At 47.7% G+C, this 27,316-nt stretch overlaps 1 protein-coding gene across 2 annotated transcripts in view; it reads right to left on the minus strand.

Annotated features, from left to right (window-relative positions):
* The window catches only part of Ano10 (anoctamin 10), a 105,858-nt gene extending 78,939 nt beyond the window's left edge, over nt 1-26,919 (minus strand). The window contains exons 1-6 of one of the 2 annotated variants that reach the window (XM_057767302.1): nt 26,821-26,919; nt 17,114-17,266; nt 13,173-13,370; nt 11,951-12,085; nt 5,798-5,917; nt 1,536-2,105 (exon numbers count right to left, since the gene is read on the minus strand). In XM_057767302.1, coding sequence (XP_057623285.1) covers nt 1,536-2,105; nt 5,798-5,917; nt 11,951-12,085; nt 13,173-13,370; nt 17,114-17,252 — 1,162 coding nt within the window. In that variant the 5' untranslated portion in view covers nt 17,253-17,266; nt 26,821-26,919. Of the gene's footprint in view, nt 1-1,535; nt 2,106-5,797; nt 5,918-11,950; nt 12,086-13,172; nt 13,371-17,113; nt 17,267-26,359; nt 26,380-26,820 lie in introns of those variants that run through there. The other variant, XM_057767300.1, reaches the window with a different exon arrangement.
* Between the last annotated feature and the right edge of the window lie 397 nt (nt 26,920-27,316).

Here is a 27,316-nt window from a genome sequence, read left to right on the forward strand (position 1 = left end):
TCACGGGTAAATCAGTGGGACTGTGCTCGGCAGAGGCACCCAGCACCAGAACTGAAGTCTCTGGACATCTCAGCTGTCAGTCACAGCCATCCCCTGCTACCAACAACACCAACAAGAGAGCACTCTCCTTCACTGCAATAGCACTGTGGTTGGGAACAATTTTTCTCTAAATACGGAAAAAAGAAATCTGGGAAGTGTCAGCAAATGAGCCTGCACCCAGCCGCCCCAAAGAAGAGGCTGTGCCCTCTAACAGTAAGGTGGTTAAGGGGAAATCAACACAGATTCTGTGCAGGGCCCTAGACAAGGATTAGCCTGAAGAGAATTCAGATTTGAGCCTCATGTCGAAATGGGGACACAGTGCAGTGACCCCAAGACAGCAGGAGCAAGAGCAAAAAGTATCATGAGGCTCCTGCAGTGAGGACTGGTCTGCACCGGTGCATGCTACCTGACCTCAGGCCACCATGCTGCCTCCTGTCCTACTGTAAGGACTGGCCACTGACTGCGTGGCTGCGGAGATCAGAACATATGACCCAGTACAAAGAAAGCCCTCAGCAAACTGGCTGCTCTACCACAGAACAGATAAAAAAAATTAAAATGTTAGGTCCAATGAAGTAAAGGCCCAGGCTTCTTCCCATAGGATAACACAACATATTTGTTTGAATGGATGAATGCTGAACAGCCTATGAACTCCACTTTTTTTTTTTTTTTTTTTTTTTTTTTTTTTTTTTTTTTGGTTTTTTGAGACAGGGTTTCTCTGTGGTTTTTGGAGTCTGTCCTGGAACTAGCTCTTGTAGACCAGGCTGGTCTCGAACTCACAGAGATCCGCCTGTCTCTGCCTCCCGAGTGCTGGGATTAAAGGCGTGCGCCACCACCGCCCGGCTGAACTCCACTTTTAAACTCTACTCAGGTTGTCTCCACAGATGCAGGCATGAGCAACCATCCTTGGGCCGAGGACACAAGCCTCGGTTCCTCTGCAGTCTTTCTATGTACTTTACCCCAGCATGGACACATTGTTACTGTCCTGAACCACCCTGACTGTACTTACTATATTGTGGGTCCCTTGGTGAGCATCACTGCCTCTAGTCATAGAAGAGTCTGCTAGCTTATGGTGCCCCAAAAGGTGAAAAAAGAAACTGGAGTAGTGCTGGTCAGAGCTGGTGAGCTGACCTCAGGCCTTAGTAGCAGGCCCAGAAGACTGCCATCTACTCTGCAGGACAGTGGCCATGTAAGCCTAACAATTTAAGTAACAATTTTTTTTGTGTGTGCTGTGTGTGTGTTGAATATGTGTGCATATGTGTGCATACATGTGTAGGTACATAGGTTCCACTCTGTGTGTGTGCACATGTGTATGATGTCCGTAGATGTGTGTGCGTAGGTCAGAGGTGGTTCTCTCCTTCAACTATGTAGGTCTCAGGGACAAAACTCAGGTCCTCAGACTTGAGGGCGGGTGCCTTTACCAGCCTTGAGCCAGCTCTCTCTGACCCTTGAACTCAAGCAGAACTTCTTACAGGCAAATGAGACATGTCTAGGCTTACCCCAAGACGTTAGAAACTCAGCAGCGTAGCGGTAGAGGCGGTTCATGACCTCAATCACAATGGCATACACAATACTGGGCACATACAGCAGGAGGCTGGTCCACACAGACTCATTGTCCTCGTGGAGACTCAAGACCCAGTCCTCCATGTCGAAGTAGATCATCATGACGTAGAGGGAGAAGTAGAGACAGAGGCACACAAATGGCAGGGAGACCAGGTAGATGCGCAGCTGTCTCTTGTAGCTGGAGTAGAGGGGTTCTTCTCTGCCTGTGACAGAATTGATGCCCAGGACCCCATGAAACCCAGGCCGGGGCTCCTCAAACTGCCTCTTCATGACCAGTGTCCCCCAGCGGTAGGTCATGTTGGCACACCCACGCTTCCACACCTCCAGGATTACCGTGGACCAGATGAGGTTGAACGAGGCAAAGATGACGTACTTGTCGTAGTCTTCCCACACAAACAGGTAGTAGGGCAGCCCGATGACAGCCATGGGGATTAAGGCAAAGGTGAAATACTCCAAAAACCCAAAGTATAGAGCAATCGTCTCCCCAAAGTAGCCACGAATGCTGTCTGCAGGGAAAGAAGGAAGAAATGAGGCATGGGCTACCAAAGACTGCCATTTAACCACGGCACACACAGGAGCACTTTTCGGTGGTTGGGGATCTTTAATTCCTCCCTTTCCATCCCATGTAGGGTACCAGCTCTGTCCTGCACACAATACTAAGACCCCACCTGTCAGTAGGACAAGCCTTGCATTCCCCCAGCTCACAGTTCAGGCCTTGGCTGTGGACGTGACTGTCGGGAACCGTGGCTCAGTTTCCCCCTTACTTTCCATTCATCTAACATACTTTACTGCCAAAGACAGATCATCTTGGGGTCGGCTTACTCTCTCAGGTCCTAGGTCATGGACACTGAGCTCTGTGTGGCCATCATGTGTGCCCTGCTTTCCTCCCCATCCATGTTACTCTGTGCAGCTGTCTGTAAAGATGACCCACATCCACAGATCTTCATCTCCTACTAAAGTCAGACATCAGTGAGACATGACAACTTCCCAGTGCATTCAGCACAAAACATTCGTAGACTTGAAACAAGACTCCACACATTCACTTCCAGCTCCAGCACATCCTACTGAAAACATCCATGCATACCTTCATGTGAACAGAAGACAGCCCGAGCAGCCTGCTGACAGGCTGCGGACTGCAACACACCAACAACACACCAACCAAAAGGCCATTTATACGGTACCTCCGCTAACCTTGGTCACACGGGGACTCCCTGGGCCTCAGAGCGGCCAGGCTGGGACAAGAATGGGACGAGGGGACAGGAGGGACAGGGGACTAGTCAGAGTAACTGGTTCTTAATTATACATTAGATTTTAATTTATTTTAGTTTATTTATGTGTGTACCTGAGTGTAGGTATGTTCACTACATGCATACAGTTCCCACATAAGTCAGAATAGGGTATCAGCAGATCTACTGGAACTGGAGTTATAGATGGTTGGAAATCACCATGTGAGTTCCGGGAGCCAAATCCAAGTCTTCTGTAAGAGCAGCTAGTACTCTAAACTGCTGAGCCGTTTCTCCAGAACCACTAGTATTTAAAAATGTTAGTATTTTTAAAAACTTCTGGGTATGTGTGCATGTGACATCTGTGTGTGTGCATGTGACATTGTGTGTGTATGTGACATCTGTGTGTGTATGTGACATTGTGTGTGCATGTGACATTGTGTGTGTGCATGTGACATTGTATGTGTGCATGTGACATTGTGTGTGTGCATGTGACATCTGTGTGTGTGCATGTGACATTGTGTGTGTGAATGTGACATCTGTGTGTGTGCATGTGACATCTGTGTGTGTATGTGACATTGTGTGTGTGAATGTAACATCTGTGTGTGTGCATGTGACATTGTGTGTGCATGTGACATTGTGTGTGTGCATGTGACATCTCTGTGTGTGCATGTGACATCTGTGTGTGCATGTGACATCTGTGTGTGCATGTGACATCTGTGTGTGCATGTGACATCTGTGTGTGTGCATGTGACATCTGTGTGTGCATGTGACATCTGTGTGCATGTGACATCGGTGTGTGCATGTGACATTTGTGTGTGCATGTGACATCTGTGTGTGTGCATGTGACATTGTGTGTATGCATGTGACATCTATGTGTGTGCATGTGACATCTGTGTGTGCATGTGACATCTCTGTGTGCATGACATTGTGTGTGTGCATGTGACATCTGTGTGTGCATGTGACATCTGTGTGTGTGCATGTGACATTGTGTGCATGTGGCATCTGTGTGTGCATGTGACATCTGTGTGTGTGCATGTGACATCTCTGTGTGCATGTGACATCTGTGTGTGTGCATGTGACATCTGTGTGTGCATGTGACATCTGTGTGCATGTGACATCTGTGTGTGCATGTGACATTTGTGTGTGCATGTGACATCTGTGTGTGTGCATGTGACATTTGTGTGTGTGCATGTGACATTTGTGTATGCATGTGACATCTGTGTGTGTGCCATGTGCATGCAGGCACCCATAGAACCAGAAGACGCTGGGCTCTAGGAGCTGGAGGTGCAGGCAGTTGTGAGCTGCCAAACATGAGTGATGGGACTGAACTGGGTTCTGCAGGAACAGCGAGCACCCTTAACCAGGGAGCCATCTCTGAACCCTTAACTGTTTTTGAAGACATGTTCAGATCTGCCTATGAGGACAGGTTGGCGTCATCATGAACTATTTCCTCCCACCCTAGTTTCTCCCAGCTGTTCTGGGAGGGAGGGTAATAAGCAGAACTGTGATGCAGTCATCTTAAATGTGATCAGGCTGCTGCAGGCCCCCTCTGCATAAAACACGAGGACCCGTGTGTCCTGGTCTCCAAGCCGGTGGCTTTCCCCTTTGCCAGCTCTCTCAGCAGGCCCCACCTTCCCAGAAAGTTTAGTATGCCTCACCCCAGGCTCGTTCCCTTTCTAGGACTAGTTAATAGAGCCAGTCACCTATGGTCCCACAAGCAATATCTAAATTACGCCACTTAAATATCATTCAGTGAACAAAACCTTACGTGCAACATAAAAATGAGTGCTGTGTACCTGGAATTATCAAAACAAAGCTTTTTCTTTCAGAGGCTACAAGAAAATCTTTAAAATATTAAAGAAGGAAACAAAACTTTAGTGTGTGTATGTATGTGCGTGCCCTCAGAACAGGAAGAACAGGAAGTGTCAGATCTCCCAGAAGCTGGAGGTGCAGGTGGTTGTGAGTCACCCGATGTGTGCTGAGAACTGCACTCAGTCCTCTGCAAGAGCAGGAAGGGCTCTGAGCCCTGAGCTGGCTCTCCGCCTCCAATCTTGCTTCTTGTTCAACACTGCAACAATTAGTACATGTTAACAACGGAAATTAGAAGGAAAATATAGAAAGAAGGCTTCCTTTAAAATAAAAGGAAGAAAGAAATAAAGAAATGTCCTTTAAAGAAAAACTATGGCAGCAACACTTAGTGAAGTTCTAGTTTGAATATCATCCTTACACTTAAAAACTGAAAGAAGGCTGGGGTGTGGCTGAGCGGAAGAGCACTTTCCTAGCAGGCTCAAGGTTTGGTCTCCAACACTGACAAAAAGGTTTTTTAAGCATTTAACCAACTAAGAATGTTTGAACATTAATATTGATGTAACTTTCAATAAAGTAACATTCAATACCAGTGAAATTATTCTTATAAGTATTCAGAGAAAATAGATGGATCCCTCAGAAAAGATGTTTGGGTCATTGAGTCTGCCTCACCTCAAGCCTGGTTTGGCCAGCTTCATGGGAACAGAAGATTTCAAGCACAAAATGTTCACAGACAAGCTACACTTACAGGAGGATGCGGATTCACCTGTGCTGGAGAGACGGCTTAGCAGGTGGGAGCCTGACTCAAGGTCAACCAAACCACCTCAGGCAGCTCACAACTGCTCTAGGATGCGATGCTGTCTTCCGGTCTTTGCAGGCACGCACACTCACATGTACAACCCTCAACCCCACTGCCACACGTACTTCACACATGCACGTAACTAAAAACAGGTAAGATCTTTTTTTAAGAGACATGTATTCACAAAGGCTACCCTCGACAACCTGTTCTGTAGATCAAATTTAGCCAAAGCCTGAATGAGGAACAAGGTCATCAAGCCATCCTCTTGCCCTTGCAAGAGCTGAGTAGTGGCCATGAGAGCACCGAGTCACAGGACAGTGACTTCGTCAGGGCTCTCTCTTCAGTGGGGCGCTGGAGTGACACATACCTATGGGCTGGTACTTCAGAGCAAACCGAGTGTACCAGGAGTCCTCCAGCTTCTTCAGGGCCTCATTGTCGTGCAATGGAAACACCTGGGTCACGATGCCGGATGTGAGCAGTCTCCTCACTGCGGAGAGAAGCATGAGAGCCTAAAACACGGGGCTGGCTGAGGATGGTCCAGAGGACAGTGCAGGGTGCCCCAGCATGGGAGTGGTGCAGGGGTATTTCATTTTCATTTTAATAAATAAAACATGCCTGAAAATCAAATAGTAAAACAGCCCCACTGGTCAATCTTACAGACCAGAGAGTGGTAACTTTAATCCCAATAGCCATGCTAGTTTGCCAAAAAAAAAAAAAAACAAAAAAAAAAAAACAGGCAGTAGTGACATATGCCTTTAATCCCAGCACTACAGAGGAATATAAGACAGGAGAAGACAGCTCTCAGACACAGACTCACTCTGAGATTCCTGGAGACAGGATCACCATTTCAGACTGAGGTAGAGGTAAGAGCTAGTGGCTGGCTGCTTTGCTTTTCTGACCTTCAGGTTGAATCCCAATTTCTATCTCTGGGTTTTTACTAATCGTGCTACAGAGCGGTGGTTTGGTACACGGGGTCATTGTCATAGCTTTCCTACCAGTTCTGAATATGGACAATGTATCTCAGAATATAAATATCTTCACTATTTTTTTCTCAGTATGAAAGCAGTGCAAGTTGAGTGAAATTCTAAACCATACAAACTGTACAAATCAGAAGCATGCAAATTTTCCATTCTTCTCTCTCTATAAAAATAACCACTACAAACAGTAATTTAATGTATAACCAGATGTCAAAATATACACAGAAATTTACACCCAAATACACTGATGCTTAAATACAAACCAGGAAGCATCATATACACTTCATAGTGCTCTTGATCATTGAAGCCATGGTATCTGCTATAACTTTTCAGTGTTACCATGTATCTAGAGGGATTCTCCTTTACAGCTGTAACGTCTCCCAGAATAATTGCTTCTGGTTTTTGCCACTGCGAATAATACTTAAATTCTTTAGATATCTACTTTATGTGTGTGAGTATTTGCCTGCATATATGCACTGCGGCATGTGAGCACCTAGGACCCTCAGAGGTCAGAAGAGGCTCTGGATTCCCTGGAACTGGAGTTACTACAGATGGTTGTGAGCCGCCATGTGGGTGCTGGGAACCAAACCCATGTTCTAAGAGTAATGCGTGCTTTTAACCTCTGAGTCATCTCTCCAGTCCCCCCAATACTGAAATTATTATACACATACATTATCTCACCTCTTCAACTTTTCTCATTTGGGGTCAACATCAGATGAATCTGAAATCTGGACCCATCTTACATTGCTGCCCCTGCTCTAACCCCCCTGTACTGCGGTTCCTTCGTCTCTGGACAGCAAGCACTTTCACTTGTTTCTTTCTTACCAACAGAACGACAAAGACAGCCACAAACAGAACTTCAAAGATCACATTTCTATGCAGCTGGGTGGCAAACATGGTTGGAAAATCACACACAAAGTGGAAAAAACAAACACAAGCAGAGCAGCGCTTCCTGGCAGTGCCCGACAGACCCAGACCTCTGATCTGCTGTAGGTACTGAGACTGACCCACTGGTCTTCCGTCCTAAGGGCACACTGGGGAGCTGGGGGGACTTTTCCCATGAGTTTCTTTAGCACGGCTGTTTGTACGATGGAATTTGCATTAAGAAAGGCAGGCCTACGGTAGGCTGTGCTAACTGGAGGGAAAATAATCAGGTTCCCTTACAGTTATGTCACTCACATAAACTCTACCCAGAGGAAGAGAGGATTTAAAAGGCGGACTGTGAAGAATAAGCCTTCTTAATGACTGGAAAAGGTACCAGCCCAAAATACCAGCCGCGAGGGTGAGAAGACAGATGGTTTGAGTTACATCAGCTTTGGGTGCCGTCAAGGCCATTTTGTAAGTTCTTTATGTTGGAATTTCTGAGGACTTTCCTTTGACCAATATGACTTAAGTCAGTTGCCCACAAGCCCCCAGTCCTGGCCCCAGTGTGGGGGTCCACAGCTGCAGCAGGGCCTCCCCATCACAGTTTCCTCCCCGCTGCTGCACCGGCGTTTAAACCCTGGGCTGGCTTGTGGCACTGAAGTCCCAGGTTCTCCTACAAGAGGTGACTCCACCGTGCCAGGCCCCCGCAGGCAGAGGACTCAGCTTATATATCTCTAAAAATAGGACAGTAAACGGAGCCTCTGGAGAGGCTTCGAGTTCTAAATTGCCAGCTTCTCATCACCATCAATGACAGACCATGGTTCTGGTTTCAGCTCTAAAAATAGAGGCTGGCTTCTTTAAAACCCTCCAGCCTCCTTGTGTCTGCTTGACTGTAATTACAAGGAAGGACTCTTACCTTGGAAGGAAAATAGGAGGGTGCTTGGGCCTAACAAAAGAAGGCAGGGACTTCAGCCAGATTCCCTCCTTCCAGGGTGCCAACAATGCCCATCAGTATTGGAGTGACTACGAGAGCCACTGAATAAGTAGCAAACAAACAAAATCTGACCCAGTCTGCAGGACACTTCAGCTAGGTAAGGCACAACAGGGCTAATGGTGCAGCTGCTTTTGGCTGATGCTGGGGAATCCTGACAGTGGCTCTGTGCAGGGGGAGCAGCAGGCCACTCCTCCGGGATCTGACCAGAGAGCAGATGCCAGAGGAATGGAGGGTTCCACGGCAAGGGATGACCAGCACAGCCCTTGTTCCCTGTGGCTGTTGGGTATCAGGGTGTGGAACTTTGACCCCCAAAATCTCATAGGGAATGGTACTATTAGGAGGTGTGGCTTTGCTGGAGTGGGTGTGGCCTTGTTGAAGAAGTGGGTTACTATGGGTGCAGGCTTTGAGGTGTCCTATGCTCAGGATACTATCTGGTGTCTCAGTCAACTTCTGGTTGCTGCAAGATATAGACATGTGGCAGCTGCCAACAAGAAGCAATAGAACAAAGGATGCTGGGCTAATAAATTGCCTCAATCTTAAAAAAGCAAAACTAAACTAAAAAACACTCACCATCAGACAGAGACAGAGGTGCCGGTGTGTGCCTTCCCAGCAAGTGGGAGAGAGGGAAGAGCAACCAAACTGTACAGCAAGTTCTAGGCCACCCGAGAGTACAGAGTGGGACCCTGCTTCTAAAAGAAAAAACTGAAGACAGCAGGTAACTGCCGTGTGGGCGAGAAGAAAGAAATGCTGCATTCCACTCCTAAGAGCCACAGAGACCAGCGAGAGCAAGAAAATGCAGCTGTCACAACAGCCCAGCGTGGCTCAGAGGCCAGAGACATGACACACAGCAGAAGGGACCATGTGGGGCAGGGAGGGGTCAACATGGAAAGGGGCAAGAAAAGGTCACGGAGTCAGGGGAGAGAGCAAATTGGCAGAAACATGATGAAATTCCCGTAGTTGACAACCTCTAGGATTATGATTGATCAAGAAAATAGCAACAAAATACAAATGATAAAAAATGAAAAAAAATGCCGGGCGGTGGTGGCTCACGCCTTTAATCCCAGCACTCGGGAGGCAGAGGCAGGCGGATCTCTGTGAGTTCGAGACCAGCCTGGTCTACAAGAGCTAGTTCCAGGACAGGCTCCAAAACCACAGAGAAACCCTGTCTCGAAAAACCAAAAAAAAAAAAAAAAAAAAATGAAAAAAATAATTATAGACCAAATAGAACTAAATGGTCAGAAACACAATAATAATAAGTATCCTTATCATCTGAAAAAGCAGTAAGTAGTGTTCTGCAGGAAAATTAATTAGATGGGCAGAGCTCGGCAGAAGGCACCAAGAGTGGCTCACACTAGAGCACCATTCACCGTACCCACAACACAGACAAAACCACAACCTCACAGATGCTGAGAGTCAGGTAACAGCCATGGCCCAGACACACAACCTAAACTGAGCAGGCGCACAGATGCTTTCTAGATCTGATGAAGATGACCTCACATAAAAGCCAGTGTGTGACCGAAGACAATGGGCACAGGAAGGACAGCTTGTCAGTGTCTATCCCAAGACCTGGGATCTAAAGGCCACTCCTGGTACTCTCCCTACTTTCTCTATGATTCAAAAATGGAGGAAATGTATTATTCGGCAATAGGATGACAGACACACGGTGGAATACCAAGTGCCCTACAAAAGGAACACACAAGAATTAACTAGGAAATCTAGATGAGCAGACATCCACAACAGTTAAGATGTAAGATGGCGGGTGTGGCTCTACAGTCCCGTGTGTGAAGAGTGTTCTCTTGGGGCTGGAGAGATGGCTCAGTGGGTTAAGAGCATCGCCTGCTCTTCCACAGATCCTGAGTTCAATTCCAGGCAACTACAGGGTGGTTCACAACCATCTGTAATGAGGTCTGGTGCCCTCTTCTGGTCTGCAGGCATACATGCAGACAGAATATTGTATACATAATGAGTAAATAAATGAATATTTTTTTAAAGAAAGAAGAGTGTTCTCTTGAGATGACGAGTGTGTCTCTACAGTCCCCGTGTTCGAGGAGTGCTCTCTTGAGCAAAACTTTTGGAGGGTGTGCAGTAAGGAAGAGAAGTGCTGGGGAGACTGCACCATGGGGCAGAAAGGATACCTAACGAAAATTCAACCCATCCTCAAATTCAGACACAGAAAAATTATGTCTCTCTTCTTCTCATGATCCCCCTTTAGAGAAAATAAACATGAAATGTGTAAATTGCCCCAGGGAAGTGTTTTCTTGCTTTATGTTGTGTAAATTTTAAAAGACTGTTTTAAGACTTTAAAAAGTATAAGCCACCGAAATCTGAGCCAACAACCAGGGAGCATGGGACTGACTGAGGCCCTCTGCAAATATGTAACAGTTGAGTAGCTTGGTCTAGATGTGGGACTCCCGGCTACAGGAGCAGGGGCTGTCCCCAGTTCTTTGACTGGCTCTTGGGAACCTGATCCCCATACTGGATGCTCTGCACATCCTGAATACAGCGGGCCAAGCTCAGTCAGATAGCAGGTTGATACACCAGGCTTTGCTGAAGCCCATGGGAGGCCTGCCCTTTCTATGGAGGACAGTGTCACATGGGTTCAGAACAGAGGCCGAGGCAGGCAGAGATCCAACCTCTGAATACTTTATCCCAAACAGATGAAAAGGCCTGATGTCCGTAGAAATCAATACTGTGAAAACATGCAAATGAGAACCTGTCCTATTCACAGAGCCTGAAGGTGCACAGCAGCAAACCAGGTGGGAAGGCACACAACAGCAAACCAGACAGGCAGGCACTCAGCAGCAATCCAGGCAGGTAGGTGCACAGCAGCAAACCAGGCAGGCAGCCTTTGCCTGGACCTTGCTTTGAACAGACAGGCTTGAGAGCACAACTAGGAAACATGGAGTGGGTCTTGAGGCTCTGCTCTCTTGCATGGAGGCTGAAACCAAGCCAGGTGCAGGAACTCACGCCTGTAATCCCAGCTCTTGTGACACAGTCAGGTGATCTCTGTGAGTTTGAGGCCAGCCTGGTCTAGAGTGAAACTCTGCACCATGAGGTTAGGGGAGTTGGGGAGTGGGAGGGTGGGGGGTGGGAGGTGGGAGTGGAGTTAAAAAGAAAACCAGATGCAGGGACCAGAGTTCCAAGACCTCGCTGAAGTACACTGGTGTGCTCCATTCTGAAGCCACCATCCCCATCATGGGACTGTTACACCAATGCTCACCCATGCTACCTGCTTTGTTAGGATGCCCTACGCTACTCTGTTTAAGGTCACCTCCCTGAGGTCTGGGAGAACAAGAGCAGGACTTGTTCAAGAATGAGACCATGCCTGCCTTTCATGCCCCGCCCACACGGATTTTCATCAACTATAAAGTGAATTTTGCTGACTTGACGGGGCCAATAAAAGCCTGATTTACATGCAACTTCAAGCTGGCTAGATGCTGCAAGAACCTGGTGTGTAGCAACAGGACAAAGCAGGCGACTTACAGGCAACAGGAGGCTGTAAATTCTCTGAACAATCATGATTAATAAAGAGTGTTAAGGGAGGGGGAGGGAAATGGGAGGCTGGGAGGAGGCGGAAATTTTTTTCAATAAAAAAAATTATAAAAAAAATAAAAATATAAATTCAACTCAAAAAGAAAAGAGTGTTAAGAGTAGATAGGTGAGAAGCTGGCTGGCAGAGACTTACTCAGTGACTTCCCGGGATACAGTTTGGCCTGGGGGTAACCAGGGATCATCTTCTCATCTCTAGCTCTAAGATTCTCAAGTTCATGTTTGATAATGAACTGGCACTCGGCCATTGTGAGGAAGTCGTCATTGTTATCTAAAATACAACAAAACTTTCTGGTTACTTTCTAGTAGCAATGTAAAATTAATAGTGTTAATTACGTTATTAACTTAGGCTTGTGGTTATAGAAATGCCATAAATATAAAAAACAACCTACGGAGCTGCCAAAGTACAACTGGAAAGTTAAAATGTGGCAAAGCACTTTAGATATGAGGGTACCGTGTCCGCTCTGATTTCTAACTCTGCCTTCAGTCATTTCAAAGTTTCTCTGGCACCAAAGTCCATTAGCACACATTGCCCTGGCCTTACTTGAAGCCAATGGTCAGAGGCCACACTCTGAATGCAGGACGTGTTTAATGGGGGAGGTAGAGAGTGTGTGTGTGTGTGTGTGTGTCCGGGGGAGTTGTCTAAGCTTGCACATTTTGAACTGTACCAATGTTTCTAACGCAGGTGGACAAGAGGGCTTAAACGGGAAAGCCCCAACCAAACTGTCACATTGGCCTCACTCCATCCTGGAACCAAGCACTGTGGAGAATAAAGTCTGTAAGAAAACAGCAGCTCTGACAGATAAATCTTTTTATTGAGGAAAATGTTACCCAGATCACAGTATCACTGAGGTGAAAAGCTTTACAGTGAGTTAGTACCAAAGGCCTAAGTCCATGTCCTAACTCAATCAGCGCTGCCAGGAGCCCACACACTTGAAACAAGCGCCCCTCCTTCAGACAGCCTGAGGCCCCGGTTCTCTCCAGAATATTCTGAGATGCCCTTAAATGACAGGACATACCCATCATCCCACCACATCAGAAGGAGCCAGAAAACTTAAGAAGTGAGGTTCTTAAATCCTGAACTTTCATTTGCCCATGCATATGTATTACTGAAATTAGAACAATGTAAACAAGGCATCCATTCTAACTTGTGTTCATCCACCCCAGGGAGGTAAGTTACATACGGCTCAAGGACTCCACACAGCCGGTTCATCATCTCCTTATGGTCCAGGGCTACTGTTTTGCTCAAAACAGCAGAGCAGAGTAAGGCCCACACAGCCTAGATATCGACTACCCGGTGCTGGTAGACCCCTGATCCCATCAAACACGTCTCTACAGCAAACCAATCCTCTGCTTACCATGGAAGCCTTTGAAGCTGTGGCGGGTCCCATAGGTGAAGGCCCGCATGGCCGCATCTGTACATTCCTTCACCAGCCCCACCGCTTCTGCCCCAAGCAACAGTCTGATGTTGGAGGCACCAACGAGGTACAAATTCTGGTTTCCTATTGTTTCCTTCTCACACTTATTTAACAGTGGTCTAAACAGCAACTGGGCACCTGTCAAACACAAGACAGCGCAGTACAGAACAAAGCAGACACAAATTTTCAGAAAATCTATAAAGATACAATGTTTCTTCTTGGTATAAGGAAATGAAATTATATTAGCAATTTAAATCTGTTATCCAAGTAAAAGGGAAGATAAGGAAGTTGGAATAGAAGTTAATGCTTGTGTTTGTGCATATGTGTGCACACGAGTGCACATGTGAACAGACATGTGTGGATGTGCACATGTGGACGAGAGGTTGGTGTCGACTGTCTTCTTCAATTGTCCTCCTCCTTACTTTTTGAGACACAGTCTCTCACTGAACTGAAACTCAGCAATTTAGCTAGACTGTCTAGCCAATAGCTCACAGGGATTCCCCTGAATCTGCAGCCCCTGTTCTGGGATTACAGAATCTCACCAATGTGTCAGAGATAAAAAGATGTCCTCCTGCTTTTATGCCAAGCACTTTTACCACTGACCCATCTCCCCAGACACCACTGACCCATCTCCTTAGATACCACTGACCCATCTCCCCAGACACCACTGACCCATCTCCTTAGATACCACTGACCCATCTCCCCAGACACCACTGACCCATCTCCCCAGACACCACTGACCCATCTCCCCAGACACCACTGACCCATCTCCTTAGATACCACTGACCCATCTCCCCAGACACCACTGACCCATCTCCCCAGACACCACTGACCCATCTCCCCAGACACCACTGACCCATCTCCCCAGACACCACTGACCCATCTCCCCAGACACCACTGACCCATCTCCCCAGACACCACTGACCCATCTCCCCAGACACCACTGACCCATCTCCCCAGACACCACTGACCCATCTCCCTAGCCACCACTGACCCATCTCCCTAGCCACCACTGACCCATCTCCCCAGCCCCTACTGACCCATCTCCCCAGCCCCTACTGACCCATCTCCCTAGCCCCTACATGAACCATCTCTGTAGCCCCTACTAACACAAGCACTAAACGGAGGTGGGCAACAAGGCCATTCCTGTGAGCAGAGTCCCTCTGCCTGATGCTTTCGTAGAGCTGGACTGTGTTCAAGGCTTGCACAAGTGTTATGCTTACATGGGGTTGCAGCTACCTACACACTCTGCTCTGTGCGTCTTTCCCCAATACACCTTCAAGTCCTAGCTGAGTGCCATTTGCATGGAAAACCAAAGCTGATCCTGAGTGTGAGCAAGGCCCCTCTATGGGAGGAGACGTGGTGCAGCCTCCAAGACGACCTGCCTGCCTCTGCTGCTGTGACAAGTCAGGCTAGCTGGCGACCCTCACCAGAGTCTCTGTCTTACCCACTGTCTAGCCTACTGCACTTAACAGTCCTATCTCCTGCGCTCTGCTAAGTCTCCCCTACACACACTGCTGTAAGGGGACCTTTGCTGGAGCAGCCCCTCTGTACTCTGCCCTTCCACTGTTGGCTAGGAATGTCCAGAATTCCTTCAGAACTGAGAGGATTCCACTGCTCTGCACGAGACTGGACCTGACTTTGCTCTCTTTGTTACTGTAGGACTGTTGCATCTTAATCACCAGGGCTCTGGAACTTTCACTGGTGCAGCTGGTCACAGGGCATCTCTCTCCCTGAAAGCCAGAATGGGCCCTGAGTCCATCTCTACTGAGTTCTCCCATACCCATCCTTCTATGATGGAGGAAGGTCATTGGTTAAAAATAAAGAAACTGCTTGGCCCTCATAGGTTAGAACATAGGTGGGTGGAGTAAACAGAACAGAATGCTGGGAGGAAGAGGAAGTGAGCTCAGATGCAGGGCAGCTCCTCTCAGAGACAGACGCAATGAAGCAAGCCGCCAGGTCAGACATGCTGAATCTTTCCTGGTAAGACTGATGCTACATAGATTATTAGAGATGGGTTGATCGGGATATGAGAATTAGCCAGTAAGGGCTAGAGCTAATGGGCCAAGCAGTGTTTAAGTGAATACAATTTATGTGTTGTTATTTCGGGGCATAAGCTAGCCAGGCGACCAGGAGCTGGGGCGGCAGGAACACAGCCCGCAGCTCCCACTACACTTCTAGGTGGTGTCAGCCTCTGGGCTGCTGGTACTTTCTTTGCCTGCACATTTTGCTCTTTGTTCTTGGAGGTCTTACTAATGTTACCTCAACCACTTTGATTTTTCACACAGGATTTTATGTTTTCACTTTGTAAAAGCTGCTTTTCCTACAAGACGGACTTTCTAACACATTCTTCATTTGTGGGTGACATCTCTTTCTGTCTCTGAGGGCTGAGCTCTCCATCCTCCTCCTGGCACGTGCTACCCTTCATCTGCTTCTCCATCTCCCTCGGATCAGACACGTGACAATCTTCTTTTGGCTCTTGTTTAAGAAAGGGACCCCAAAGGGCTGGTTCAGAGCTCAGGTGGATTCATCAGGCACTGCCTCAACAGGTCATTTCCAAGATAACCCCCTGGATTCTTAACAACTTACTCTTCGTTCCTAAATGGGTCAGATGCCCCGAGGAATTCAGTATGCCGCCTGGATTATTGGAAGCCCTGTTCTTGCACTTTATAAACTGAGTTAGATGTGAGGCTTGGGGAGGGATCTCCCTGCAGACCTCCACAGAAGCCTGGCCCCACCATCTCAGCACCCAGCCTTCCACCGAGAGTGAAGCTAAGGCTCCTGGGAAGCACTGGTGGAGGTTGGGGAGACCCTGCATTTTCTTCAGGAGCCCAGTGCCCTCCCATTTGGTCTTAGCCCTCTCAAATCTGACAGGCCCCTCATTGTTATATCACCACAGTTAAAACAGCAGTTTAGAAATAATAAAATGATAAATAACCTAAATATAAATAATGATAAAATAGTAAATGCACTGCACATCCTCCCCAAGGGATCCACGGTACTCTCTCCTATAACTGCCCAAGTGGGGAAGTGCATCTGTCCCTTCCTTCTCCTGAGAGTCCCTGAAGACACAGGGCGAAGCAAAGGAAGCTGGGACTCTCTGGAGTTACTCCTAAATCACAGAAATGTGACGAGGAGGCTCCAGCCCAGGTGGAAAGAGTTCAAACTGCAGCAAGCAAGTAGTCTTTCCTTTTGGCTCAATTACTTCTAAAAGCACTTTAATTTGAAAAGTCTATTCTGAAGACATTGGTTTACAGCACTGTTCAGGGCCTGACTTCAGTCCTCAGCTGGGACAGCTAGTGGGTCTGTGTATTCTAGGAGCTGTCTGGTTAGTCAAAGCCCTCGACTTTTTCTCCAGCCCAGTTCCTGCTAAGCCACAGTGTCAGAAGTTGTCAGTGTCCCCAACGCCTCGCTTTCCCTCCCTCACTACGGCAGCCACGTTTAAGGTTCACGTGTTCACGTGTGTGTGCTGTGCACAGCTCTGACGATTCATCCACTAACAGCATGTTCACTCCACAGTCTAGGAATCAGCGCTCATTTCCCCGTCTGGACAGCAGTGTCTACAGGAGGTACCAGATGCACCCTTCCCTTGGGGTCACAACAACCCATGGCGCTCAGCACGTCATGTCTGCTCACATGAGAAGTACATATGACACTCCTACCACACGTGTGCCAAGTGGTAGGCGTGGCCTTTAGAAACACGAGGAAAGCCACTTCCATGGCCCACAGTCTAGTGGGGTTTTTAGTCTAGTGCTGATTTAAGATCTCCTTTCAAGCCACAGACAGCCGATAGAGAGCCAAGAGATAGCATGTAAACACATCTGCCAACACACATCAGGGACTGACCATGGCCAGGCTGGTAGAGTGACTGTTGCACTAACCTCCATCTTTCTTTTTAGCGACAATTCTGTTTTTGAGCCATTCTTTGGTTTCCTCTTTGACATCCTGGGCAAGTTCTATGACCACCAGGGGTGTGAAGGAGCTTTCACAAGTATCCAAAGTTGATAAAGTCACTCTCATCTTTGACAAGCTTACTGAAAATTAAAACAAAAAGCAAAAGTCAGTTATTCTGGAAAGAAAGCAACATGCTAGCTGCTGCACTATCCCTGCTAGGCAGAGCCACTGCAGAAACTTTTGCTCAAACTACACATGCTAAAAGTGGCACCCGAGTAAGAACCCAAGCCAGGACTTCTACTTCCAGGACGGCGGATGAGGGACTCAGACAAAGGCTTCTGCTGAAGACCAGACAATGTGTGCACGCACGCACACATGCATTTTCTCTCTCATATATATATAAAAATGCTTCCATATAATTATATGAATTATAAATTTACTATATAAAAGTATATATAAAATAAATTACATAAACTTAATATATAATTAACCTTATAAAAATATAAATTTATATAAATAATAAATTTTATATATATCATTTTTTTAGACAAGATCTCACTACATAGCCCTGGCTGACTTGGAACTTTTTATGTAGATAAACCAAGCTGGCTTCACACTCATTAAGATCTATCTCCATGGTTCTGCCTCCTGGGGACTGTTAGGTCCAAATCACGGAGTCCCCCAAAAACCAACAAGGAGATCAAGTCAAAAGCAAAGAGTCTTTATTCTTTTTCAAATTTGAACTTGGACTCTCCATGTGTCCAAGGCACTGGCACAATCAGAGAGTCTCAGGCTCAGTTGGGGTAGGGTTTTTATAATAGCAGAGGTTGGGGTGAGGGATTTCTAAGGTTCAGGACCCCGGGTTGGCTGGCATTTGTCGGGATGAGTGTGTGCTGGTAGGTGATTTTATCTATAATGGTTGGTGTGTAAGGAATTTCCTTTGTCTGATCTATTCTTAGGTGGTGCCTGGGTGGTCTCTGTTGAGCCTGTCGTGGTTGGACCCTACAAGGGCTGGGACTAAAGGTGTGCACTGAATGTCTATACACACAATTGAAATAGAAATCTGTCTGAATTCCACTGCTAATGATGCAGCAAGAACAATGACAACCACGGGAAGCAGGGTAGAGCTGTGTTTCCTGGGAGCAGCTGCCAAACTAGGTTAAGGACACACAGAGAGGCAGGCAGGGCTCCTATCAGCAGGGAAAGGCTCATTTTACTGACGGCCCACTGCACAGGAGGGGCTGGCCTAAGCATCTCCTCACCTAATTCTACTAAATCCTATTTACTAATAGATACACAATTTATTACTTTCTCCATCTTGGTTTTTTTTAAAAAAGAACTAATTAACTTGTATGTATCTGTATGACTATATGCATGCGTGTGTACATTTGCATGTGTGGGTGTGTTCGTACATGTGTGTGTGTGTTGTACTGTGCATGAAAGCAGGTCTTTGTATTGTTTGTATTCTTCAGAGTTACAGGTGCTCATGAGGCCCAAGTTTGTTATATTGTAGATGCTGGGGTCTGACATTTAATTCGGCAAAATTAAATGTTTCAAAGATAAGAGAACAAAAGCAACAACAAAAGAGAGAGAGAGAGAGAATAAAAAAAACTATTCAGCAGTCACAAAACAAACAACCTTGATCAGTGTTTCCACTTTCTCTCCAGTGACAGGTGCAGAGGAACTGTATCAGATTAGAGATCCGACAGAACCAGGGGGTCCAGGTGAAGGGATCCTGGGCTTCTCTTAAACTTTTTATTGCAAGGTAGGAACAGAGAAGCAATGGTAAACACAGTGGTTCTCATCACTTTCCCTAGATGTGCTGAGAGGCAGCAGGTCTCACAGTGTGGGGCTGAATGGGGGCTGGGTGCATGAAATCTTTGAATGTTAAACTAGAAGCCCTTGCTGAGGCATTCCCTGGGCAGGAAGAGATATTCCTCCCAGGGGAGTAAACAAAGGGCTGAGGGGCAGAGTTCACACTTCAGGATACTGTAGGGAGTCTGTAATTTATGCAAACTTATCAGCTCTGACAAAAGACCAAAGAACAAGAAAGTAGCCACTGGCAGGCCTGTGTCACACACTGAACGGACACTCCCTGCCTTCATCATTGCAGTCACTGGACTGCTTGCCCAGTCTACCTGTGTTGCATGGACACAGACTAAATTCCAGGTATGTAAGAAATCAGGAATTCTAACTCCAGGTCAGCCCCTCAGGGGAAGAACCAGCCCTCCCCCATTCTTTCTCCATTTCCAGGGCCCCCTGGGATGGTAGAGACAGGAAAGTCTGGTCTCCTAGAGCACAGAGAGGGGTTGCACTGCCCAACACCCCCTGCACGGCTACTGGCCACACACGGAGAGCTTGGCCTCTCTCCCACTGCTGCAGCCTGGGCTTGGCTCCTTAGGTAGGACTGTGGGCAAAGCGATGACTTCACATTCTGCAGCAGTCATTTTCCCGCGGCTGTGACTGAGTGTCTGACAGGAAAGAACTTGAGGGAGAAAGTACTGACTCTGGCTCCCAGTCCCTCATGGTGGGAAGGCATCAGCTCCATGGGCACAGGAGCCTACACAGCACTGGTCAGTCTCTGCGTCTGGACTTGAGATGGTGTGTGAGCCCGTCTCATACTCCCACTACCGGACCTCCCAAGCATGGTGTGTTGTCTCCCTTCTTCACCGGTGAGCCGGGATTCTCCAGGGCAGACCCAACACTTTACTAACTCTTAAGACTGTGTGTGCCTCCATCAGTTTCAAAGACTCCAAAGTCTGAAAGCATGCACGCACACAGCACTGCTCCAGCAGGACAGCTTCCTGCCCATGAACCTGCCCTCCAGCACCAAAGCATCCGAACAGACACAGATTGTCTGGTGTGGACTGATCAACCTCTCTCCCTGCCCTGGAAATGGTGTAGACTTTGTTTGGGTCAGGCCTTAAACAGGCTTTTGAGATCAATTTAGGGTTTAAATTATACACTCTCTCCCGACTGGAGCTGTCTTCTCCATCGATACTCAAATACTAACTTCCATAACAATGTCTTGGATTTTGTTTGTTTTTCAGGTTTCTCTATGTAGCCTTGATTGTCTTAGAACTGGCTTTGTAGACCAGGCTGGCCTTGAACTCACCACCACTGCCTGGCTAACAATGTCTTGGAAATGCCTGTGTGACAGTTTTAAATGTCAACTTGCCACAATTCAGATGCTGCTTAGAGAAGAGTCTCAGTTGAGGAAGTGTCTGGAAAGGTTGGTGGGAGATTCACAACTGTAAACTGGTGTAGGGAGATGCAGTTCATTGTGGGTGGCACCTAGGCTGGGCCATGAAATGTACAGAGTGAAGAAAGCTAACTGAGCTTAAGCGGCTAGCAGGCGCTTGGGCCCATCTGTCTCTCTGTGCTCTTGGCTGTGGATGTCATGTGACCAGTTGCCTCAGGCGCCAACCTTGGCCTCCCCTAAGCTGCTCTGGTCAGGTGTTTGATCTCCAGATGCATCAGGATGCCCTGTGAAGACCTATGGAGACCAAAGGTCACCATCACTCTTTCATGCAAGGTTGGACCTGCTCAGCTTCTAAGATCAGAGCAGATGGGCTGTGTTAGCAATGGTCTAGACCTGCTCGGCTCCTAAGATCAGACCAGATCGGCTGTGTTAGCAAGGGTCTAGACCAAGAGGCTGACATCTAAGATGGCATCAGTTCGTGCTTCCAAACAGCTATTAATGGCGGCTGGGGAATGACAACCTCTGTGCATCACACATGACCACAAGGCTTCCCACTGGAGTAGAGGAGAACTCCGGGACGAGAAAGAGCAGTGTTCAGAATGTGTGGACATGCATCAAAGGTCAGCGCAGCTGAACATGTCTACACTGACATGGTTAATAGTCTATCTTATTCATAATTATCAGGTCATAAAACAATCTTGCCGAGAAAGCCAGAGCAGGCTTCCCTTCAAGCAGGTATAGGAGAACTCATAGAAATCCATAATGAGGAAGAGACCTGGCCAGTTGTCCTCATGAACTTAGACCATAAACCCAACATGGACAAGTTCAACAGAACCACCGTATTCAGGCTGCCCACGCATACTTCAGCATTGCCAGAGCATAAATTTCATTTTTTTTCACTCAGAAATCCATAATAAACATTGCTCACTACTTACTCTCACTTAGGAGACTCTGTGCCATTTACTTTCCAAAGCAGACCCTCATCAGTATCGGCAACATATGGCAAGCAAGAGTTAACATCCCTCAGCTGCAGAGTTACCAGGACTCAAGGGGCAGGGGACAAACCAACAACAAACCACCATAGGCAGCAAACACAACTCTCAAAAGAAGCACACCAACCACATCGGAAAAGATGTTCAAGGCCACTAAGAGAACAAGTAAAAATTAACAAGAGACATCCCTATTTCCAATTTACCAAAGCTGAAAGACGGGAAGAACTCAGCTGTGAACACATCTGGAGAATCAGGCATTTTCACACACCATGGACAGACTCAGCAACCCACCACCTTCCAGAAAGCAAACCAGCAACAAGGAATGCAAATGTCTACACACTGACATCACAGTATTATTTTCATGAGTTTGTCCCAAGAAGAAAATTAAACAAAATGTATCTAGATGATCATTGCCACTTTACTAATACTTGTCTCTAAAGGATCTTTGAATCAATGTGAATATAAAAGTCGTTACAGATTTTATTGTATTTATTTGTGTATTTATGAAAAACAACAAAAGAAACAACCTACTATCCAAACATCCATCAACAGACGACTGTATACCATGTGGTACGACAGGACCACCCATAAGCAGACACAGATCCAACTACATTCATTAAAAATTATACTTAGGGCTGGAGAGATGGCTCAGTGGTTAAGAGCACTGTCTGCTCTTCCAGAGGCCCTGAGTTCAATTCCCAGCAACCACATGGTGGCTCCAAACCATCTGTAAAGAGATCTGGCACCCTCCTCTGGCGTGTGGGTATAAATGGAGGCTGAAAGTTGTATACATAATAAATAAATCTTTAAAAAAAAAAAATTATACTTAGTCATTAATACAGATGCTAACTCCTCACACAATTAAGAAAACTATACACACTGACTCCATATAAAATGTATACTAAATACACAGTAACACCAGAAGATGTGAGCTGAGTTCAAATCCCCAGCACCCACATAAAAAGCCAGATGTGAGCTAGGCAGTGGTGACTCATGCCTTTAAGCCCAGCACTCAGGAGGCAGAGACAGGCAGATCTCTGTGAGTTTGAGGTCAGCCTGGTCTACAGAGTGAGTTTCAGGACAGCCATGGCTGTTACACAGCAAAATCCTATCTTGGAAAAAAAAAGTTAGGTGTGGACATGAGAACAGAGAGGGCATCTCTGGGGTTTGCTGGCTTCCCTCTTAGGTTCAGTGAGACCTGTCTCAGAGAAGGATAAAGTCAGACTCCCAGTGACCTCTTCCGGCTTCAAAGTGTGAGTGCACAGGAATGCACACCTGCCATACATGTGTGCGCACGTACGTGCATGCATACACATACACATACACACACACACACACACAATTTTAGTTCTATCACAAGTGCCAGAATTGCCTAGGTTCCACTGTGAGCAATGTAAACCGTAAGAGAAGGGAAGGGAAGCAGGCAGGCTATGGTGCCTGCAGTCCTCTGAGGACCAACTACCTTTCTGGGCCTCTGCTAAGTCACACAGCAACTGTGCCATCCAAGGAGATGCAGAGTGCCAGGAGAATGGTTTCCTATGGAGCAGACTTTGTCTCCTCCCTCTCCCCACAGCCCACCTGGGAGTGCCCTCTCTTTGCCCAACACTGCAATAGCAGTAATGTGTCCTTGCCTGACCTGACCCCTTCATTAATAATCCCTCTTGGGTGACCCTGTCTGGGGGTCCCCACACCTCTGTGCTCTGCATGCAGCGGGGACTTTTACACTGTAGTAACTGCCAGTGGGATGGTCTGTTCCACCTTGCCACTGGCAGCCCTGACCAGTTGAGTGAGGGGTGCGTGGGGAAAGGCAGCCTCTGCCTAAACTGAGTTCTGTGACTCCCTTTCACCAACCGTTGTAGCAGGCGTTTGCTCCATTACAAGATGGAACAGAAAGGTAGACCCAAAATACCAGACGGGAACGTGATTAGTGTATGACAGGCGTGGTTGTGGCAGGAGCAATCTAAAACGTATCCGTGATTCAACAGACCAACCTCCAGGGCATTAGGGGGTAGGATGATCTTCCATTCTGTGTTCAACTTCCTCCCGGTCAAGACTGTAGACCCAGGCAACGGTGAGGTGAGTGACCAGCAAGCTGAGCATCCAGGGCTCGCCAGAGGCCCTGCACAGGCTCCAGAAAACTGTGCTGGGTGGGGGTCTCTTCCAAGGTGTGAATTCCCAAAAGAGCAGAGGCACTTACTTGACAAGAGGATACACCTGCCTTTCACATTAGTCATGGGATCCCTGGCCGACAGGGGTAGATCTGAATAGTGCTTAGGATACAGAGAAACATAGTTCACTGGGAGAGGCTGTGCATGAAGACAGCAGAGGGGATTCTTCCAAACAGACACTCCTGTGTGTGTGTACATGCATGCACGCACGTGCACGCGCACACACACCACCTTATTTCAGACTCGGAGAAACAGGACCCCATTACTCTCAATGGTGAAGCAGAACAGGAGCGTCTGAGTGAGGGGAGAATGAAGCACCTCTGAACACGCTGGGAATGAGGAGAGGAGCCCAAGAAAAAAGGCTGTGATTTTAATCGTCGGAGCTGAATGTATCTGGAGGAAAGAGTGGGCACTTGGCACATTGCTTTCAAAGGGACTCCTGTTGTAATTCATATCCTAATAAAGACGACACCTGGATTATCTGATCAGTCTTTCTATTCTGTAACATGTTACATCTGTCTGTAAACTGCTTGCCATTGCAAGCAGGAGGACCTGAGTTCAATCCCCAGCACCCACATTAAAATACTGGGCATTGAAGCCTAAGCTTCTAATACTAATGCTGGTCAGGTGGAGAGAGGTGGGGCCCTGGGGACTCCCTGTTCAGCCAGCCGAGCCTAACTGGTGAGTTCTGGGTCAATAAGGGATCCTGACTTAAGAAAGGAAGAGAGAGAAAGAGAGAAAGAAAGAGAGAGAGAGAGAGAAAACAAGATTAGAGAGTAATTGAAGATGCGTCCTGAGGCTGACTTCCTGTCTTCAGACATCCACACAAGGAAAAAAAAGGGTCCCCTTGTGTGTAATTTACTCAAACAGCAGCTTGTGTGCACAGGAAAGATAAGCATCCTTTCTCAGACAGTGTTCAGGAGATGGGTTCAGGAAAGGTTGTTGACTTCCTGCAGGCCTGCCCTACTGCGCAGCTCTGTACCCGGTCATCTTGTCTGGGACGACGCCTTTATTCAAAGCTAAGGACTGGATCCTGGAGTGTGTGGGAGCCTGGTGCGCTCCGACCAAGATATGCAGGTCACTAAGGGAAAGGTGTCAGTGTGGTTTCTCTGTTCAGGAATAGTACTAAGAACACGGAATTAGCATCAGGGAAGCTGGCATTGGCACATGAGAACTCAGTATTTTTGCAGACTTTTAAAAATCCAAATTATTTCAAAATAAAAATCATTTAAGATATCTTCTCCCGCCCAAATCCCTTCTTTTCCCCTTCCCAACAGTACACATAAAAACTCCTGCGCATTCAACACAACAGCTTCAGATCACATGGAACACTGTCTCAGAGTTTCTATTGCTCGGATCAGTACGGTGACCAAAAGCAGCGTGGGTAGAAAAGGGTTAACTTGGCTTCCACCTTCAGGGAAGAACTCAAGACAGGAACTGAAGTAGGGACCATGGAGGAACACTGCTTCTGGGCTTGGTCAGTCTGCTTTTTTATACAACCCAGGGATAGTTCTACCCCTCCCCCATTATTCATTAATCAAGAAAAACGTTCCACAGACTTGTGTGCCTATCAATTTGATGGAGAACAGCTTGTGTCAAGTTGAAATCAATAACCACAAAAAAAAAATGAAAAAAAAAACCCAACAACCAGGTCAAATGCTCAGCATTCCAAGCAGGCATTGTCCAAAAGAAAAGGTGTTATTCTGTGTAAAAGCAGAAAGGTACAGATAATTTATGAATATATGAATATACTGATAAGGAATTGGCATTTAAACACTTGGAAAATATAACTGCCTTGATCAGCCCTAATTTTTCACTTCCAAGCATGTATTAAACAGAGTTGAAATATTTTTAAAACGAGTAATTGGTTGTTTAGTGTGAATTTTTAGGGATCAAGGAAAATACTAAGTGAGAAAACGCTAAGCTGGAAGAGTTACACTTCGGGAACATGTGTACCTATAGACACAGGGATTGGTTTGGTGAGACAGTGGATGCAGATGGTGGTGGTAAAAAGTGCTGGGTATGCAAACTTGACTGAGTTCTATCCCTCGGAGCTCACACGGGGATGAAAAGAGAGAACTGGCTCTGAATCCTGCACACATTTAATGGCCTGTGCACACTTATATTCACACCACAGTAAGAATACAAATTAGGAAGGAAATCATCAGAATGTCAGAAGCCATACAAATCAGAGCATTTATAATTTTCAGCTTCATCCTCTTTGTTCAACTTTTCTAGTTTTCCTCTCTCTCACACACACTAGTTCACCCAAACACATGCAAGAACTCACAAATACACACTCACGCTACACTTTACCAGGTCTTGTCTGGGTCTGTCCATTATTCTGGATCTCTCGTGTCTCATCAAGGGGACCTAAATTTGGACCCCCAGAATGCACCTTCAGCCAGGCCATAGAGCACTTCTGTAATCCCAGCTCTTAGGGTGAGATGCTGTAAAGCCCAATAGCCTAGCCCCAGAGCAGGCAGCACAGCTGCCAAGAATGAAAAGACTCTGCCTCAAACAAGAAGGTAAGGGCAGGCACCTGTGGTCCTCCGACCTCCACAAGTCTGTGTGGCATCCTCGTGCCTGCACTCATGTGAACACGCGCAAAGTTTAAAAAAAAATAAACAATATGCCGGTGAAGTCACAGCTTGTTAGTCTGTGTGAGTGTACTGGGCTGTTCACACCAGGTAGAGACGCCTCAGGGAGCATCTCACAGTTGCTTATCCACGGCTGCAGTTAAAACTGTTGAAAGACAGAATGCGCCTTTAGAAACGTCTGCTCCTCTGAGGTTAGTGTGACTTTAAACGAAAACCAGGCGGCTCGCAATGCGCTGGAAACTTTTAAAACGCACAGGATTCGATTACACACCCAAGGTTTAAAGGCGTGCGACACCGCAGTTTGGAGTGGAAAGGAACTTGAAGAGCGCCCAAGTCAGGACACCCACGCAAACCGCCCCAGCTACGGGAAGAAGCAGGGTTTTCAGGTGGTCGGCCAGCGGGGACAGGGATCTCTACCCATTCGCCGGAGTCGTGCGACAGCAGGCCCCGGGGTCAGAAAAGTGGAACCGGATCTGTCAGCAACCCTGGAAAGCTTCCAGGCGTCCTCCCTAAGAGTCAATCAGAGCCGCTTGCACCCCCGGACCCCAGGCGTCAAACAGAACGGGCCCCGTCCCAGGCCCGACGCCGACCAGAAGCCGGCGGCATCCCCCTGCCTCCGCCGGCCCTCGGCCTTGCAGAGCTCCAGCCCCGCCCCGCGCAGCCGAGTCGCTCTTCCCCGTGGGCGGAAGCCCCGGCAGGCCCCCCGCACCGGCTGCTCCCCTCCCCACTCACCGGCCGCCCACGTAGCGTCCTCGGGGGCGGCCCGAGCAGGGGTACCCGGCTGCGGCGCTGAGGCGGGGCAGACCGGACGCGCGACCTGGGCGTGGCGCTTTAGGCCACCAGGGGGCGTCAACGACCGGACGGGACGGGGCGGGGCCTTCCGGCTGTCACTCGGTCGGGGTAGGCAGGACTACGGCGAAAGAGGTGGGGCGGAGGTGCGCAGAGCGAAACCTCACTGGCAGTCGCTCGGTAGGGGGCGGGTCCTCGGCGGGATGGGCGGGGCCCCGAGGGCTGTCACTATGGCGGGGTGGAGCTGAGCTAAATGGGCGGGGTCTGGCCAGCTGTCACGGTGAGACGGGGGATGGAGCCACTGCGACAGAATGGAGGCGGGGCCTCGGCGGGTGGGCGGGGCCGATCTTGGGGCGGGGCCCGGCCTGCAGTCATTCGAATAAGGCAGAGGCGGAGCCTCGGCAGGAGGGGCGGGGCCTGACTGGCTTTCATTGTAGTG

This window comes from Chionomys nivalis, chromosome 4 (assembly GCF_950005125.1).
Source record: "Chionomys nivalis chromosome 4, mChiNiv1.1, whole genome shotgun sequence".
Classification (NCBI taxonomy): Eukaryota; Metazoa; Chordata; class Mammalia; order Rodentia; family Cricetidae; genus Chionomys; species Chionomys nivalis.